Source organism: Bufo gargarizans, chromosome 2 (genome assembly GCF_014858855.1).
Source record: "Bufo gargarizans isolate SCDJY-AF-19 chromosome 2, ASM1485885v1, whole genome shotgun sequence".
Lineage (NCBI taxonomy): Eukaryota > Metazoa > Chordata > Amphibia > Anura > Bufonidae > Bufo > Bufo gargarizans.
In genome coordinates, this window is record NC_058081.1 from 523816343 (window position 1) to 523831167 (window position 14825).

Below are 14825 nucleotides of genomic sequence, written 5' to 3' on the forward strand. Positions count from 1 at the left end.
TCTGTCAGTCACACTTCAGGGGCTCAGCTTTGGCCGACTGATAACATTTTGCTGCTCAGAATGTTCCAGAATTTTGTGCTTGGATGAACTGTGTAATTTCCTATTTCATTAGCTGCGCTTGTTTCATTTGCCCTCATGAAATATAGCTGAGCAACGAATGACCCCCCCCCCCCCCCCCCCACGCCCCTGTGTATTCCTTGCTTGACAAAGTGGAGATCGCTTGACTTTCTCCTGTCCCTGTCTCTGCATGTCAATAATCATAGTGTTTTTGCTTGCAGAGGGCAGTTCAATTATGAAGAAGAAACCAGGAGCAGCAAAGAAAGGGGTAAGAGAACATGTTGGGGAAACTGGGAGAGGCTACTTATATTTTATCTAAAATAAAAACCTCCAGAGCTGCATTCACAGTGTCGCTGCTTATTGGGGACAGTCAGCGTGCCTGTCATCACACAGATTTCTACCAGTTGAGCTGGCTTCTTTGATGCAGGGGGGTAGTTAGTTTATCCTGCGTCAGACAACTGTACAGAGACGACACTTCCCAGAATGCAAATCGCCCGAAATTCTGTGCAGATGCTAAACAAGCAGGGAATGGTGGGTGATTTCATCTCTGAAGCCAGTAGAACTGTGAATGCAGCTGTGGTCTTGAAAGCTAGACATTGGCATTAATATAGACTTTTGCTGTCCACTTTAATGTAATTTGGTGCTCGTTTTTATCCGCCGTTTCATGCAGGGGAGGCGCTGACTGTGGTGGTCCTCAGTGAAATAGGGGCAGAATCCTTACCTGTCGCCCCATGATCACTGATTTATGTCACGTATCTTCAGTGCTTAGAATCGTTTACATCTGTAGATGTGACTGGTATCTGCTCCTCCTCTTGTAATGCTTCTCTGTGTATCTTCAAATTTTACAGCTTGGGGCCAGGAAGGCGGGTCTGGGGGCCCATAAAGTGAGCAGTAAGAGCTTCAGCGAGATTGAGAAGCAAGCCATCGCCGTAGACAAGATAAAGGAGCAGGAGAATGCAAACCTAAGCAAGAAACCTGAGGAGCCCATGTAAGTGACGCAAATGTTGTTTTTATGCTGCCCTCGACCACTTTTGCTGCTGCTTTAGATTCCTGTTGAGGTGCAGAGTAGGGATCGACCGATTATCGGATTTACCGATATTATCGGCCGATATTCAGGATTTTGAACACTATCGGTATCGGCATCTATTTTGCCCATATTCCGATAGTGTATGGGGAACACAGATCGCGCTGCTGACAGCGCTCTCCGTGTTCCCCTTAGCAGCACAGGGGAGAAGGAGCAGTGTCTCCTTCCCCTGTGCTGCTCCTGCCGCTGCCGCCAATGTAAGGATAGGGGACAGGAGGAGGGGAGGAGCTATGGCCACTGCTCCACCAATGAAGATTAATCTATCATTTATTCATATACAGGAGGCGGGAGCTGCAGGATCACATAGCCGGCTCCCGGCCTCTATGAGCTGTAGCTGCGATCTGCGGTAGTTAACTCCTCAGGTGCCGCGGATCGCAGCTACTGCTCATAGAGGTCGGGAGCCGGCTATGTGATCCTGCAGCCAGCTCCCGCCTCCTGTATATGAATAAATGTGGGATTAAGCTTCATTGGTGGCGCAGTGCGCCCCCCCAAGCCCCCCAGTATCAGACATTGGTGGCGCAGTGCGCCCCCCCCACCCCAGTCGCAGTGCGCCCCCCCACAGGATTCCCTCTCCCTTGCTCCTCCGATCGGAGCCCCAGCAGTGTAATGCTGGGGCTCCGATCGGTTACCATGGCAGCCAGGATGCTATTGAAGCCCTGGCTGCCATGATAAGCTCCATGCTGCTGTGTGCACAAAGCACACAGCAGCAGGGACAGTGTGAGCTCCTATTCACCCTGATAGATCTCTATCAGGGTGAATAGGACAAGGGTTCTAGTCCCTAAGGGGGCTAAAAGTTAGTTAAAAAAAATAATAAAAACACCAAAATATTAAATATAAATGAAAAAGAAAGATTTACAAAAAAAATACACATTAACAATAAACATTAATTTTCAGCAGATTTGTGGGAATTTTTTTATTTTTTTTCAAAAATGAAAATTCCCAGAATATCGGTATAAATTATCGGCTATCGGCCTGAAAGTTCACAAATTATCGGTATCGGCCCTAAAAAAACAATATCGGTCGATCCCTAGTGCAGAGACTGCCTGAGGATGCACCTAATTTATTATGAGGTTTGCGCCTTGTCATAAATTAGGCACAACCTCCAGCAGAGCAGGGGACATCAAGACCAGCACAGAAAGCATCGGTCTCCCCTTCGGACTTATGTGCTTTACCTGCGCTTCTCTACGGTGACAAGTGTCTGACATTGTGTAGTAAAACGTAAAGAAAATAGAAAATGTGAGTAGTAGACCATGTATCTTTACACACACATTTCTGGGAGAAAACGTAGCAAATTAAATAGGACTTTTCAATCTCTGTTCCTAGGAGACGAGGCTATGAGCCCCACCTATAGCAGGCTAGTGTGACACAGGCTATCAGGTGCACCAGAATGTTACTAAAGATAAAAAATGGCACATTCCATACATATAGAGACAAATCACTGAATAAAGTGGCCTAAATGGGAGGAAATGCTCAAAAACCTCAAATACTGTAGCATGTTTATGACCGGGGGAGCAAAACCTCCACATGTGATCCGCTGCAAACGGCAATCCCTGGCAAATAATGCATACAACATGTGCCACAAAAAATCCTACACAAGATGGAATAATGTGTGGATTAGACTATGAGAATAAATAAATCACTGCAAAGGTGCACTACAATATATGCAAATACAAGGCTAAACCCTCACACTAGATGTTAAAATGAGACTTTAGCCAATATATTCCGTTCAAGGACATGTCAGAGCCCGCGCACCCAGTCAAGGTACCTCAGTGCCATTTTCTATCTTTGGTAACATTCTAGTGCACCTGGTAGCCTGTGTTACACTAGCCTGTTATAGGTGGGGTAGAGAATAAAAGGCATAGATCAGTTTTGCCGCGAACAGAACCCGTAAAACGGTGGAGGAATTGTGTTTATTTTCCAATTCCACCCCATTTGGAATTTTTTACTGCTTTCCACTACATTGTATTCCATAAATAATGGTGGGATTAGAAAGTACAACTTGTCCCACAAAAAATAAGCCGTCAAACAACTGTGACTGAAAATATAAAATTAGTTATGTCTCAAGGAAGATTGGGGAAGAAAAATGAAAACGCAAAAAAACCTCTGGTATCCTAAGGGTTAAAAATTCAAACACCCCCTTTCCCAGTTATTAAAATGAAACAATAAAAAGTAAAGCTCATAGTATGGACATTTTTTGATGCAATGATGTCTATTAAAATATAAATACCATATTTTTCGCTCTATAAGACGCACCTGCCCTTAAAGGGGGATCCAATATCATAAATTGCCATTAGAAAGTACAACTTGTCCTACAAAAAGCAAGTCCTCATACGGCTATGTGAACAGAAAAAAAAAAATGTTATTGCTCTGGGAGGGAGTGAAAAGCGAAAAAACAAACTGAAAATCACAATGTGCTGAAGGGGTTAAACTACATTACACTTCAGTCACAAGGGTTAGGGGCAGCTGCCACCTCTGCACCCTCTATAGCTAACCTGTCCCCTACCTCTTCATTCCAGAGTCTCTTCTCTACGTCTGGCTTACAAGGATCTGGAAATTCAGAAACATAAAGATGAAGAAAAGCTGAAGAACATGCCTGCGAAGAAGAAAGCTGAAGCGGAAAGGCTCGGGATGGGGTTTGGAAATCGAACGTAAGACAATTAGGGGTTTACATATCTGGTAAAGCCTCAAGTGGCCCAGGTCCGGAGCTGCTCTAGGTAACACGGGACAGCCCAACCGCCAATGACCACTATATATACGTTCTTTAGATTCATGTGTAAATATCCAAGGGAGCAAGAGGTGCCTTCTTGTAGGGCCCATAGTGGTTTTCACGTCTCTTCACCCACATCTTTTATAATTTAGGCTATTTTATATCACTCTGCCCGCAACCGATGTGTAAATAGTGACTTCTCGCAGACGTGGATTCATCTTGGAAGGAACGTCTCCTTACAGGCGATGATAAATAGGCTGCTCTGTAATTATTGAAGATTCAATATAGGCCCCATGCACACGGCCGTTGTTCACGGCCGTGTGCGGGCCGTGGAACCGCGGCCTGGATCCCTCCTGAGAGCAGGAGCGCACGGCGTCACTGGTTGCTATGACGCCGTGCGTTCCCTGCTGCCGGCACAGTACAGTAATACACTGGTATAGATCATACCAGTGTATTACTGTACTGTGCCGGCAGCAGGGAGCGCACGGCGTCATAGCAACCAGTGACGCTGTGCGCTCCTGCTCTCAGGAGGGATCCAGGCCGCGGTTCCACGGCCCGCACACGGCTGTGAACAACGGCCGTGTGCATGGGGCCATACTCTGACATTGACTTGTATCTTGCTCTCTGTCTTCAGTGGGATCTCACATTCTGTTCTCTCTGAAATGCAAACTATTGAGCAAGAAGCCCCAAGGGGCTCCAAACCAAAGAAGATTTATCAAGAAGATAACCAGGATGACTACTTCTTCAGCACTAGCAGTTCCCGGTCTCGGTGAGATTTCGGCTATTAATTGTTTAGCAAGATATTACAAGAATTGGCTGCTGGAGTCCTGTCTGACACTTTGGTCGCTGTAGAGACAATGTAACAGTGACAGTCTTTTTCACTGGGTTGTCAGTGATTTATTCTGCATTATACTTGGGAGATGCTTTTCCTGTGTTTTTGACTTTTCCTATTCACCTCTTACCCGCAGATACCATGAGGACCCCCCAGAGCCAGTCAGTAGCTCATTTCTGAACTGGGATGACCGTTCCGATGATTTCTGGAAGAAGGAAACGTCCAACGATGACTATGGCACAACACTAAGCTCAAAGATGACCAGCTACGATGACCGGTACACACTTGAGCCATTTTTTTTCCAATATGCATTGCTGCTTTCTAGCCAGACCGTCGTCTTCATGTTTTCTTATCCATTCAAATATAATGCTGGATTTCAGATTCTGTTTCCTGTGCATTGTGGGAGCTCAGATGATAGCGACACAGTTTGACCAAGCAGCTAGCTCACATCTTTGGAATTGGGCTGGAGCTAAGACAAATCATGCTTACAACAGCAACTAGAAAAATAATGTAATAAGTGGTCAAAATTAAAACTTAACATTTAATGAGTATATTTAGAAAAATTGATCCCAAGATATAACGATACATAGACTTGAATATAAATCAGAAGCAACGCGGCGGGTTGCCACACGGAAAGACTGGTACCATATACTAAACCAAACACTGAAAGGAGATGCTCGGCGGCACCAAAATAGTAACCGTATGGTCCTACCACTCAGATGACAGGCTTCTGGATCCACAATTGACCGGCTGGTGTTGATGGATGTGCACACCGTTGCTCTGGTAATTGCGTAGTACAGGGTGGTCTGTAGTGCTGGCTGGCCCTAGTAATACCCTGGAGCCCTACACTGGCCTATGTGACCGGATGGCGGTAAACCGCCACCAGTCACCTACAGGAACCTCACCCTGGAATTCGTGCGCCCTAGAAGGCCCTCGCTTACCTGCTCCCTACATGCACGTTTCGCTAAAACAAGATGAGTGACAAGCTCATCAGGGGAAAACGGTCGGCTTGGGCTAAACCTGTGCAGGGTGCACTGACGGAGATGTCAATAGTGCACTCTGCATAGAGATTAAGTAGCACCACGATCCAGATGTAGATCAAAGTGGGCTGGTTAGCTGTGAGGGAAGAGGGGGGTCAAGATATAGAGCCCCTCTTCAACTAGCTATCTAGACGCCTGGGCTGATGTAGCCTAAAGGGTATCTGTAGATCGCTACCTTTTAAAAAGCGAGCCAGCCTCAGAATGAGGCTTGGCTAAGACACGCCTCCCACATCCGGAGTGAGCGGTGCACGCCCGCGCATGCGTGGAGCGATGCATCGCATAGGAGGAGGAAGGCAAAGGGGCGGACGTGACATGACAGCGATGACGTCACCGCGTCCTATCACGCTGATACAGGCTGTGATCACATGACGGTTGCCTGGCAAACGGGACGCATTCCCAGGCACCGTTCAGCATCGCAGCTCCTGATGTGTAGCTGCGCATAGTTTAGAATTGGTATTTAATGGCACAAAATAAATATAAGAATCAAGACTGTAGAGGTCTCAAGCGGACACATATAGGGGGCATAGGGAGAATTGGAAATAAAGGAAGGGGCAGGGAAGCGGTAGGTAGACAGGAAAAGGGGAAAGGGATAATCATATAATGTCATAAAAACTAGCAAAGTAAATACGAAAATCACCAGTGTGTTAAATAAAACAGCTGTAATTAAGCTGTTAATTTAGACCCGTGGGAGAGACTGTGGACAGAGTGTAGATCCAGCGGGATTCTCTCTGTAATAACACACGGTCCCAGTCTCCACCACGGACCGAACGCGCCACTTTCTCAATTCCAATAGCCCGAAGGCAGTTTGCGTTCCCCTGGTGGTAATCATGTACGTGCTTAGATACTGTTGTGTCCCTGTTATTGGCAATGTCGCCAAGATGCTCGCCAAGGCGCCTGCGCAGCTCACGTTTCGTTTTCCCCACATACTCCAAACCGCATTCGCAGGTGATCTTATATATAACGCCCTGCGTCTTGCAATTGATGAAATCCCTGATGGGGAAGGTTTTTGACAAATTTGAGCTGAAAAAAGGTTTTGCCAGGTTGGATGAAACCACAGGCCACACAACCACTACACCTGAAACAGCCCGTGGGCCTGCGATCGAGCCAGGTGCCTTGCCTAGGGACTGGTGTGAAATGGCTGTGTACGAGAAGGTCCTTCAAATTACTACCCCTTCTAAATGTTATCTGGGGGTAGTCGTGCACGGCTTCCTTAATATCAGGGTCCATCAGGAAAATGGGCCAGTGCTTATTAAGGATCCCTCGTATTCTATCAGCACAGCCATCAAAGGTGCCTAGTAATCGGATCTTCTGGTCTTGAGGCAATCTTACCCTGGGCACCAGGAGGTCCGGAACGGGCCGTGTCGACCGCCCTCTGATAGGCCTGCCTGAGTACCTTGTCAGGGTACCCCCTATTAAGAAACCTGGTTCTTAATTCGTTAGCCTTTATCTTGAATTCGGATCCCTCGGAGCAGTTGCGCCTAAGGCGCAGATACTGGCCGCACGGAATACCCCTCTTAAGGGGGTGGGATGGCTGCTGCTCCAGTGAAGGACCGAATTGGTGGAAGTAGGCTTCCTAAAAATGGTTGTGGAAAGCTCCTCGCCGTCCTTCCTAGATATGGATATATCAAGGAACGGGAGGCTAACTGGGTCCGATTCGTGTGTGAACCTCAGGCCTATGTCGTTGCGATTGAGTTTCTCGAGAAAATCACAGAAAGACGGTTTGGAATCATTCCAAATGAGGAAGACGTCGTCAATGTAACGGGCCCACAAACCTATGGGCCCGGTACTTGACGACATCTCCTCAGAGAACACACTGGTAGACTCCCACCAGCCCAGGAGCAGATTGGCATATGTCGGCGCACAAGAGCAACCCATCGCCGTGCCCCTGAGCTGGTGGTAAAGTTTCGGTCCGAAATAGAAAAAATTATGCGTCAGCAGAAACTCCAGGAGTTTCAGGACAAAGATGTTATGCTCAGAAAATTGACAGCCCCTCATACTCAGATAGTGTCCTACTGCCTGGAGACCGACTTGATGGGGGATCGACGAGTACAATGCCTCGACATCGATGCTACCCAGAATGGCCTGTGGTTCAATACTCACCCCATCAAGTCTCCTCAGCAGGTCCATGGTGTCCCTGACGTAAGAAGGCAGGGACACCACGAAGGGCATAAGGATTTTGTCAATATAGATGCCCAGGTTTTGGCTGATGCAGCCAACACCTGACACAATTGGCCTACCTTTGAGGGGGGTTGTCCCCTTGTGCACCTTAGGTAGGCTATAAAAGGTTGCAATAACCGGATGTTTAGGGTACAGAAACTCAAGTTCTTCCGCAGAAATAAGTTTCTTAGTTTTGGCAGTCCTGCAAAATCTCAAGAAGTTCAACTAAATATGAGTCTGTTGGATTATATGGTAAGACTTCATAACTTTTTTTATCCTGGAGGATCTGTTCGCACATAGCTCTATAGTCGGCCGTATCCAGGATCACCGTGTTGCCCCCTTTGTCTGAGGGTTTGACCGTGATCGTGGAATCGTTCTTGAGTGATGTGATGGCTTCCCATTCTTCCCTAGTGCAATTATGGCAAGAGGGGAGAGATGTGATGTGTTTGAGGTCTGCTGTCACAAGCTGGAGAAAAATGTCCAAACATGATATATCCCCAGAGGGGGGCATCCTGGTACTCTTGTTTTTAAGGGTCGTAAAAGGACCCAGACCAGAAAAACCTCCGTCTGGTTCATCCAGATTGTACAGCAGCCTAACATCAGGTAAAATATCAAGGGGAATACCTAGTTCCTGACACTGCCGTACATCCTTATGTATGAAAAATTTGCGCCACCTGAGTTTCCTAATGAACAGATGTAAGTCTTTAGTCCAGGTGAAAGCGTCAAAACGGCTTGTTGGAACGAAAGATAAGCCCTTACTCAGGACAGCCATTTCAGTGTTATTAAGTACTCTTTTAGACAAATTTATTACCTGGGGGCCTGCTGGTCCCGAGTCTGCGACCTGTTTCTTAGTGGATAGGGGATTGCCTGATCTAAAAAACTCTGAGGTTTTCTGAGCATAACATCTTTGTCCTGAAACTCCTGGAGTTTCTGCTGACGCATAATTTTTTCTATTTCGGACCGAAACTTTACCACCAGCTCAGGGGCACGGCGATGGGTTGCTCTTGTGCGCCGACATATGCCAATCTGCTCCTGGGCTGGTGGGAGTCTACCAGTGTGTTCTCTGAGGAGATGTCGTCAAGTACCGGGCCCATAGGTTTGTGGGCCCGTTACATTGACGACGTCTTCCTCATTTGGAATGATTCCAAACCGTCTTTCTGTGATTTTGTCGAGAAACTCAATCGCAACGACATAGGCCTGAGGTTCACACACGAATCGGACCCAGTTAGCCTCCCGTTCCTTGATATATCCATATCTAGGAAGGACGGCGGGGAGCTTTCCACAACCATTTTTAGGAAGCTACTTCCACCAATTCGGTCCTTCACTGGAGCAGCAGCCATCCCACCCCCCTTAAGAGGGGTATTCCGTGCGGCCAGTATCTGCGCCTTAGGCGCAACTGCTCCGAGGGATCCGAATTCAAGATAAAGGCTAACGAATTAAGAACCAGGTTTCTTAATAGGGGGTACCCTGACAAGGTACTCAGGCAGGCCTATCAGAGGGCGGTCGACACGGCCCGTCCGGACCTCCTGGTGCCCAGGGTAAGATTGCCTCAAGACCAGAAGATCCGATTACTAGGCACCTTTGATGGCTGTGCTGATAGAATACGAGGGATCCTTAATAAGCACTGGCCCATTTTCCTGATGGACCCTGATATTAAGGAAGCCGTGCACGACTACCCCCAGATAACATTTAGAAGGGGTAGTAATTTGAAGGACCTTCTCGTACACAGCCATTTCACACCAGTCCCTAGGCAAGGCACCTGGCTCGATCGCAGGCCCACGGGCTGTTTCAGGTGCAGTGGTTGTGTGGCCTGTGGTTTCATCCAACCTGGCAAAACCTTTTTCAGCTCAAATTTGTCAAAAACCTTCCCCATCAGGGATTTCATCAATTGCAAGACGCAGGGCGTTATATATAAGATCACCTGCGAATGCGGTTTGGAGTATGTGGGTGTAACGGAACGCCTGGCACCCCGACCGGGTACCTCCGTCGATAGATGCTCCTAGTGCTTTCCGAGGACTCCAAGCACTCCACTTGACACTGTACGCACTGCAGACCCCACGAACCGCCGCAGCTTGGTTGAGGTCTCACCGTCCTCCACCCACGCTGGACCTACGACAAGGCTCCAGGCTCCAGTGGGTGAACCTCTCCTACAGCCAGAGAGCAGGAACAGCTCTTACAAGAGCTAGTAGTTATGCCAGGGGAGTATAGCAAATCTTCAGCGTATAGCAATCCCCCAGTTTGATCAGTTATCCAAACACCAGTCTCAGCATGATGAAGGATAAAGCAGGAACACTTTATTGAGGGCTACCCGCCCGTATTTATGCAGGTCCCCATCTGGTGGCCACGCCCTTAGGGGACCAGAATGGAGACTGTGACACAGGACAGATATGCAGAAATTCAGGATACACAGACACAACACATCCCCACAATGCATCATGGTTTCCTCCTCTCTGCCTGACGACACCCGAGGAGCAATCCAATTATGTCTCAGGACAAAGGGAAAACACCAATACACACGTGGAGACAACAGGACAGGAATCACCACCCAAACACACAATGGCACACCCTCCCAGCAAACACAGACATTTAACATATCCCCAGATAGCTCAAGTCTGAGTGCATATCATTAGGTGAATGGCACTCAGAATACACGAATACAATAATATTAGCTATCTGGGTGCCCTCACATAACATACAATTTAACCGAACGCATAATAACATAAAACACAATTCCAAAGACAGATTTAAGCTGTGCGGCCGGCCTGTTTTCTTTAAAGTTAGTATGGGCCATAATCCTGAGGCAAGAGGCTAGCAACCAGCCCCCTCCAAAACACCGTGGCGAGGTTGGTTTCGTCACAGTGGGGAAAACGAAACGTGAGCTGCGCGAGCATCTTGGCGACATTGCCAATAACAGGGACACAACAGTATCTAAGCACGTACATGATTACCACCAGGGGAACGCAAACTGCCTTCGGGCTATTGGAATTGAGAAAGTGGCGCGTTCGGTCCGTGGTGGAGACTGGGACCGTGTGTTATTACAGAGAGAATCCCGCTGGATCTACACTCTGTCCACAGTCTCTCCCACGGGTCTAAATGAACAGCTTAATTACAGCTGTTTTATTTAACACACTGGTGATTTTCGTATTTACTTTGCTGTTTTTATGACATTATATGATTATCCCTTTCCCCTTTTCCTGTCTACCTACCGCTTCCCTGCCCCTTCCTTTATTTCCAATTCTCCCTATGCCCCCTATATGTGTCCGCTTGAGACCTCTACAGTCTTGATTCTTATATTTATTTTGTGCCATTAAATACCAATTCTAAACTATGCGCAGCTACACATCAGGAGCTGCGATGCTGAACGGTGCCTGGGAATGCGTCCCGTTTGCCAGGCAACCGTCATGTGATCACGCCTGTATCAGCGTGATAGGACGCGGTGACGTCATCGCTGTCATGTCACGTCCGCCCCTTTGCCTTCCTCCTCCTATGCGATGCATCGCTCCACGCATGCGCGGGCGTGCACCGCTCACTCCGGATGTGGGAGGCGTGTCTTAGCCAAGCCTCATTCCAAATGAGGAAGACGTCGTCAATGTAACGGGCCCACAAACCTATGGGCCCGGTACTTGACGACATCTCCTCAGAGAACACACTGGTAGACTCCCACCAGCCCAGGAGCAGATTGGCATATGTCGGCGCACAAGAGCAACCCATCGCCGTGCCCCTGAGCTGGTGGTAAAGTTTCGGTCCGAAATAGAAAAAATTATGCGTCAGCAGAAACTCCAGGAGTTTCAGGACAAAGATGTTATGCTCAGAAAATTGACAGCCCCTCATACTCAGATAGTGTCCTACTGCCTGGAGACCGACTTGATGGGGGATCGACGAGTAGAATGCCTCGACATCGATGCTACCCAGAATGGCCTGTGGTTCAATACTCACCCCATCAAGTCTCCTCAGCAGGTCCATGGTGTCCCTGACGTAAGAAGGCAGGGACACCACGAAGGGCATAAGGATTTTGTCAATATAGATGCCCAGGTTTTGGCTGATGCAGCCAACACCTGACACAATTGGCCTACCTTTGAGGGGGGTTGTCCCCTTGTGCACCTTAGGTAGGCTATAAAAGGTTGCAATAACCGGATGTTTAGGGTACAGAAACTCAAGTTCTTCCGCAGAAATAAGTTTCTTAGTTTTGGCGTCCTGCAAAATCTCAAGAAGTTCAACTAAATATGAGTCTGTTGGATTATATGGTAAGACTTCATAACTTTTTTTATCCTGGAGGATCTGTTCGCACATAGCTCTATAGTCGGCCGTATCCAGGATCACCGTGTTGCCCCCTTTGTCTGAGGGTTTGACCGTGATCGTGGAATCGTTCTTGAGTGATGTGATGGCTTCCCATTCTTCCCTAGTGCAATTATGGCAAGAGGGGAGAGATGTGATGTGTTTGAGGTCTGCTGTCACAAGCTGGAGAAAAATGTCCAAACATGATATATCCCCAGAGGGGGGCATCCTGGTACTCTTGTTTTTAAGGGTCGTAAAAGGACCCAGACCAGAAAAACCTCCGTCTGGTTCATCCAGATTGTACAGCAGCCTAACATCAGGTAAAATATCAAGGGGAATACCTAGTTCCTGACACTGCCGTACATCCTTATGTATGAAAAATTTGCGCCACCTGAGTTTCCTAATGAACAGATGTAAGTCTTTAGTCCAGGTGAAAGCGTCAAAACGGCTTGTTGGAACGAAAGATAAGCCCTTACTCAGGACAGCCATTTCAGTGTTATTAAGTACTCTTTTAGACAAATTTATTACCTGGGGGCCTGCTGGTCCCGAGTCTGCGACCTGTTTCTTAGTGGATAGGGGATTGCCTGATCTAAAAAACTCTGAGGTTTTCTGAGCATAACATCTTTGTCCTGAAACTCCTGGAGTTTCTGCTGACGCATAATTTTTTCTATTTCGGACCGAAACTTTACCACCAGCTCAGGGGCACGGCGATGGGTTGCTCTTGTGCGCCGACATATGCCAATCTGCTCCTGGGCTGGTGGGAGTCTACCAGTGTGTTCTCTGAGGAGATGTCGTCAAGTACCGGGCCCATAGGTTTGTGGGCCCGTTACATTGACGACGTCTTCCTCATTTGGAATGATTCCAAACCGTCTTTCTGTGATTTTGTCGAGAAACTCAATCGCAACGACATAGGCCTGAGGTTCACACACGAATCGGACCCAGTTAGCCTCCCGTTCCTTGATATATCCATATCTAGGAAGGACGGCGGGGAGCTTTCCACAACCATTTTTAGGAAGCCTACTTCCACCAATTCGGTCCTTCACTGGAGCAGCAGCCATCCCACCCCCCTTAAGAGGGGTATTCCGTGCGGCCAGTATCTGCGCCTTAGGCGCAACTGCTCCGAGGGATCCGAATTCAAGATAAAGGCTAACGAATTAAGAACCAGGTTTCTTAATAGGGGGTACCCTGACAAGGTACTCAGGCAGGCCTATCAGAGGGCGGTCGACACGGCCCGTCCGGACCTCCTGGTGCCCAGGGTAAGATTGCCTCAAGACCAGAAGATCCGATTACTAGGCACCTTTGATGGCTGTGCTGATAGAATACGAGGGATCCTTAATAAGCACTGGCCCATTTTCCTGATGGACCCTGATATTAAGGAAGCCGTGCACGACTACCCCCAGATAACATTTAGAAGGGGTAGTAATTTGAAGGACCTTCTCGTACACAGCCATTTCACACCAGTCCCTAGGCAAGGCACCTGGCTCGATCGCAGGCCCACGGGCTGTTTCAGGTGCAGTGGTTGTGTGGCCTGTGGTTTCATCCAACCTGGCAAAACCTTTTTCAGCTCAAATTTGTCAAAAACCTTCCCCATCAGGGATTTCATCAATTGCAAGACGCAGGGCGTTATATATAAGATCACCTGCGAATGCGGTTTGGAGTATGTGGGTGTAACGGAACGCCTGGCACCCCGACCGGGTACCTCCGTCGATAGATGCTCCTAGTGCTTTCCGAGGACTCCAAGCACTCCACTTGACACTGTACGCACTGCAGACCCCACGAACCGCCGCAGCTTGGTTGAGGTCTCACCGTCCTCCACCCACGCTGGACCTACGACAAGGCTCCAGGCTCCAGTGGGTGAACCTCTCCTACAGCCAGAGAGCAGGAACAGCTCTTACAAGAGCTAGTAGTTATGCCAGGGGAGTATAGCAAATCTTCAGCGTATAGCAATCCCCCAGTTTGATCAGTTATCCAAACACCAGTCTCAGCATGATGAAGGATAAAGCAGGAACACTTTATTGAGGGCTACCCGCCCGTATTTATGCAGGTCCCCATCTGGTGGCCACGCCCTTAGGGGACCAGAATGGAGACTGTGACACAGGACAGATATGCAGAAATTCAGGATACACAGACACAACACATCCCCACAATGCATCATGGTTTCCTCCTCTCTGCCTGACGACACCCGAGGAGCAATCCAATTATGTCTCAGGACAAAGGGAAAACACCAATACACACGTGGAGACAACAGGACAGGAATCACCACCCAAACACACAATGGCACACCCTCCCAGCAAACACAGACATTTAACATATCCCCAGATAGCTCAAGTCTGAGTGCATATCATTAGGTGAATGGCACTCAGAATACACGAATACAATAATATTAGCTATCTGGGTGCCCTCACATAACATACAATTTAACCGAACGCATAATAACATAAAACACAATTCCAAAGACAGATTTAAGCTGTGCGGCCGGCCTGTTTTCTTTAAAGTTAGTATGGGCCATAATCCTGAGGCAAGAGGCTAGCAACCAGCCCCCTCCAAAACACCGTGGCGAGGTTGGTTTCGTCACAGTGGGGAAAACGAAACGTGAGCTGCGCGAGCATCTTGGCGACATTGCCAATAACAGGGACACAACAGTATCTAAGCACGTACATGATTACCACCAGG

At 48.0% G+C, this 14825-nt stretch overlaps 1 protein-coding gene across 2 annotated transcripts in view; it reads left to right on the plus strand.

Moving 5' to 3' along the window:
- The window catches only part of ARFGAP3 (ADP ribosylation factor GTPase activating protein 3), a 94733-nt gene that overhangs the window by 53065 nt on the left and 26843 nt on the right, over positions 1-14825 (plus strand). For both annotated transcript variants that reach the window (XM_044281418.1, XM_044281420.1), the window contains 5 exons: positions 279-325; positions 906-1045; positions 3658-3789; positions 4483-4617; positions 4817-4957. In XM_044281418.1, the coding sequence (XP_044137353.1) occupies positions 279-325; positions 906-1045; positions 3658-3789; positions 4483-4617; positions 4817-4957 (595 nt within the window). The remainder of the gene's footprint in view (positions 1-278; positions 326-905; positions 1046-3657; positions 3790-4482; positions 4618-4816; positions 4958-14825) is intronic.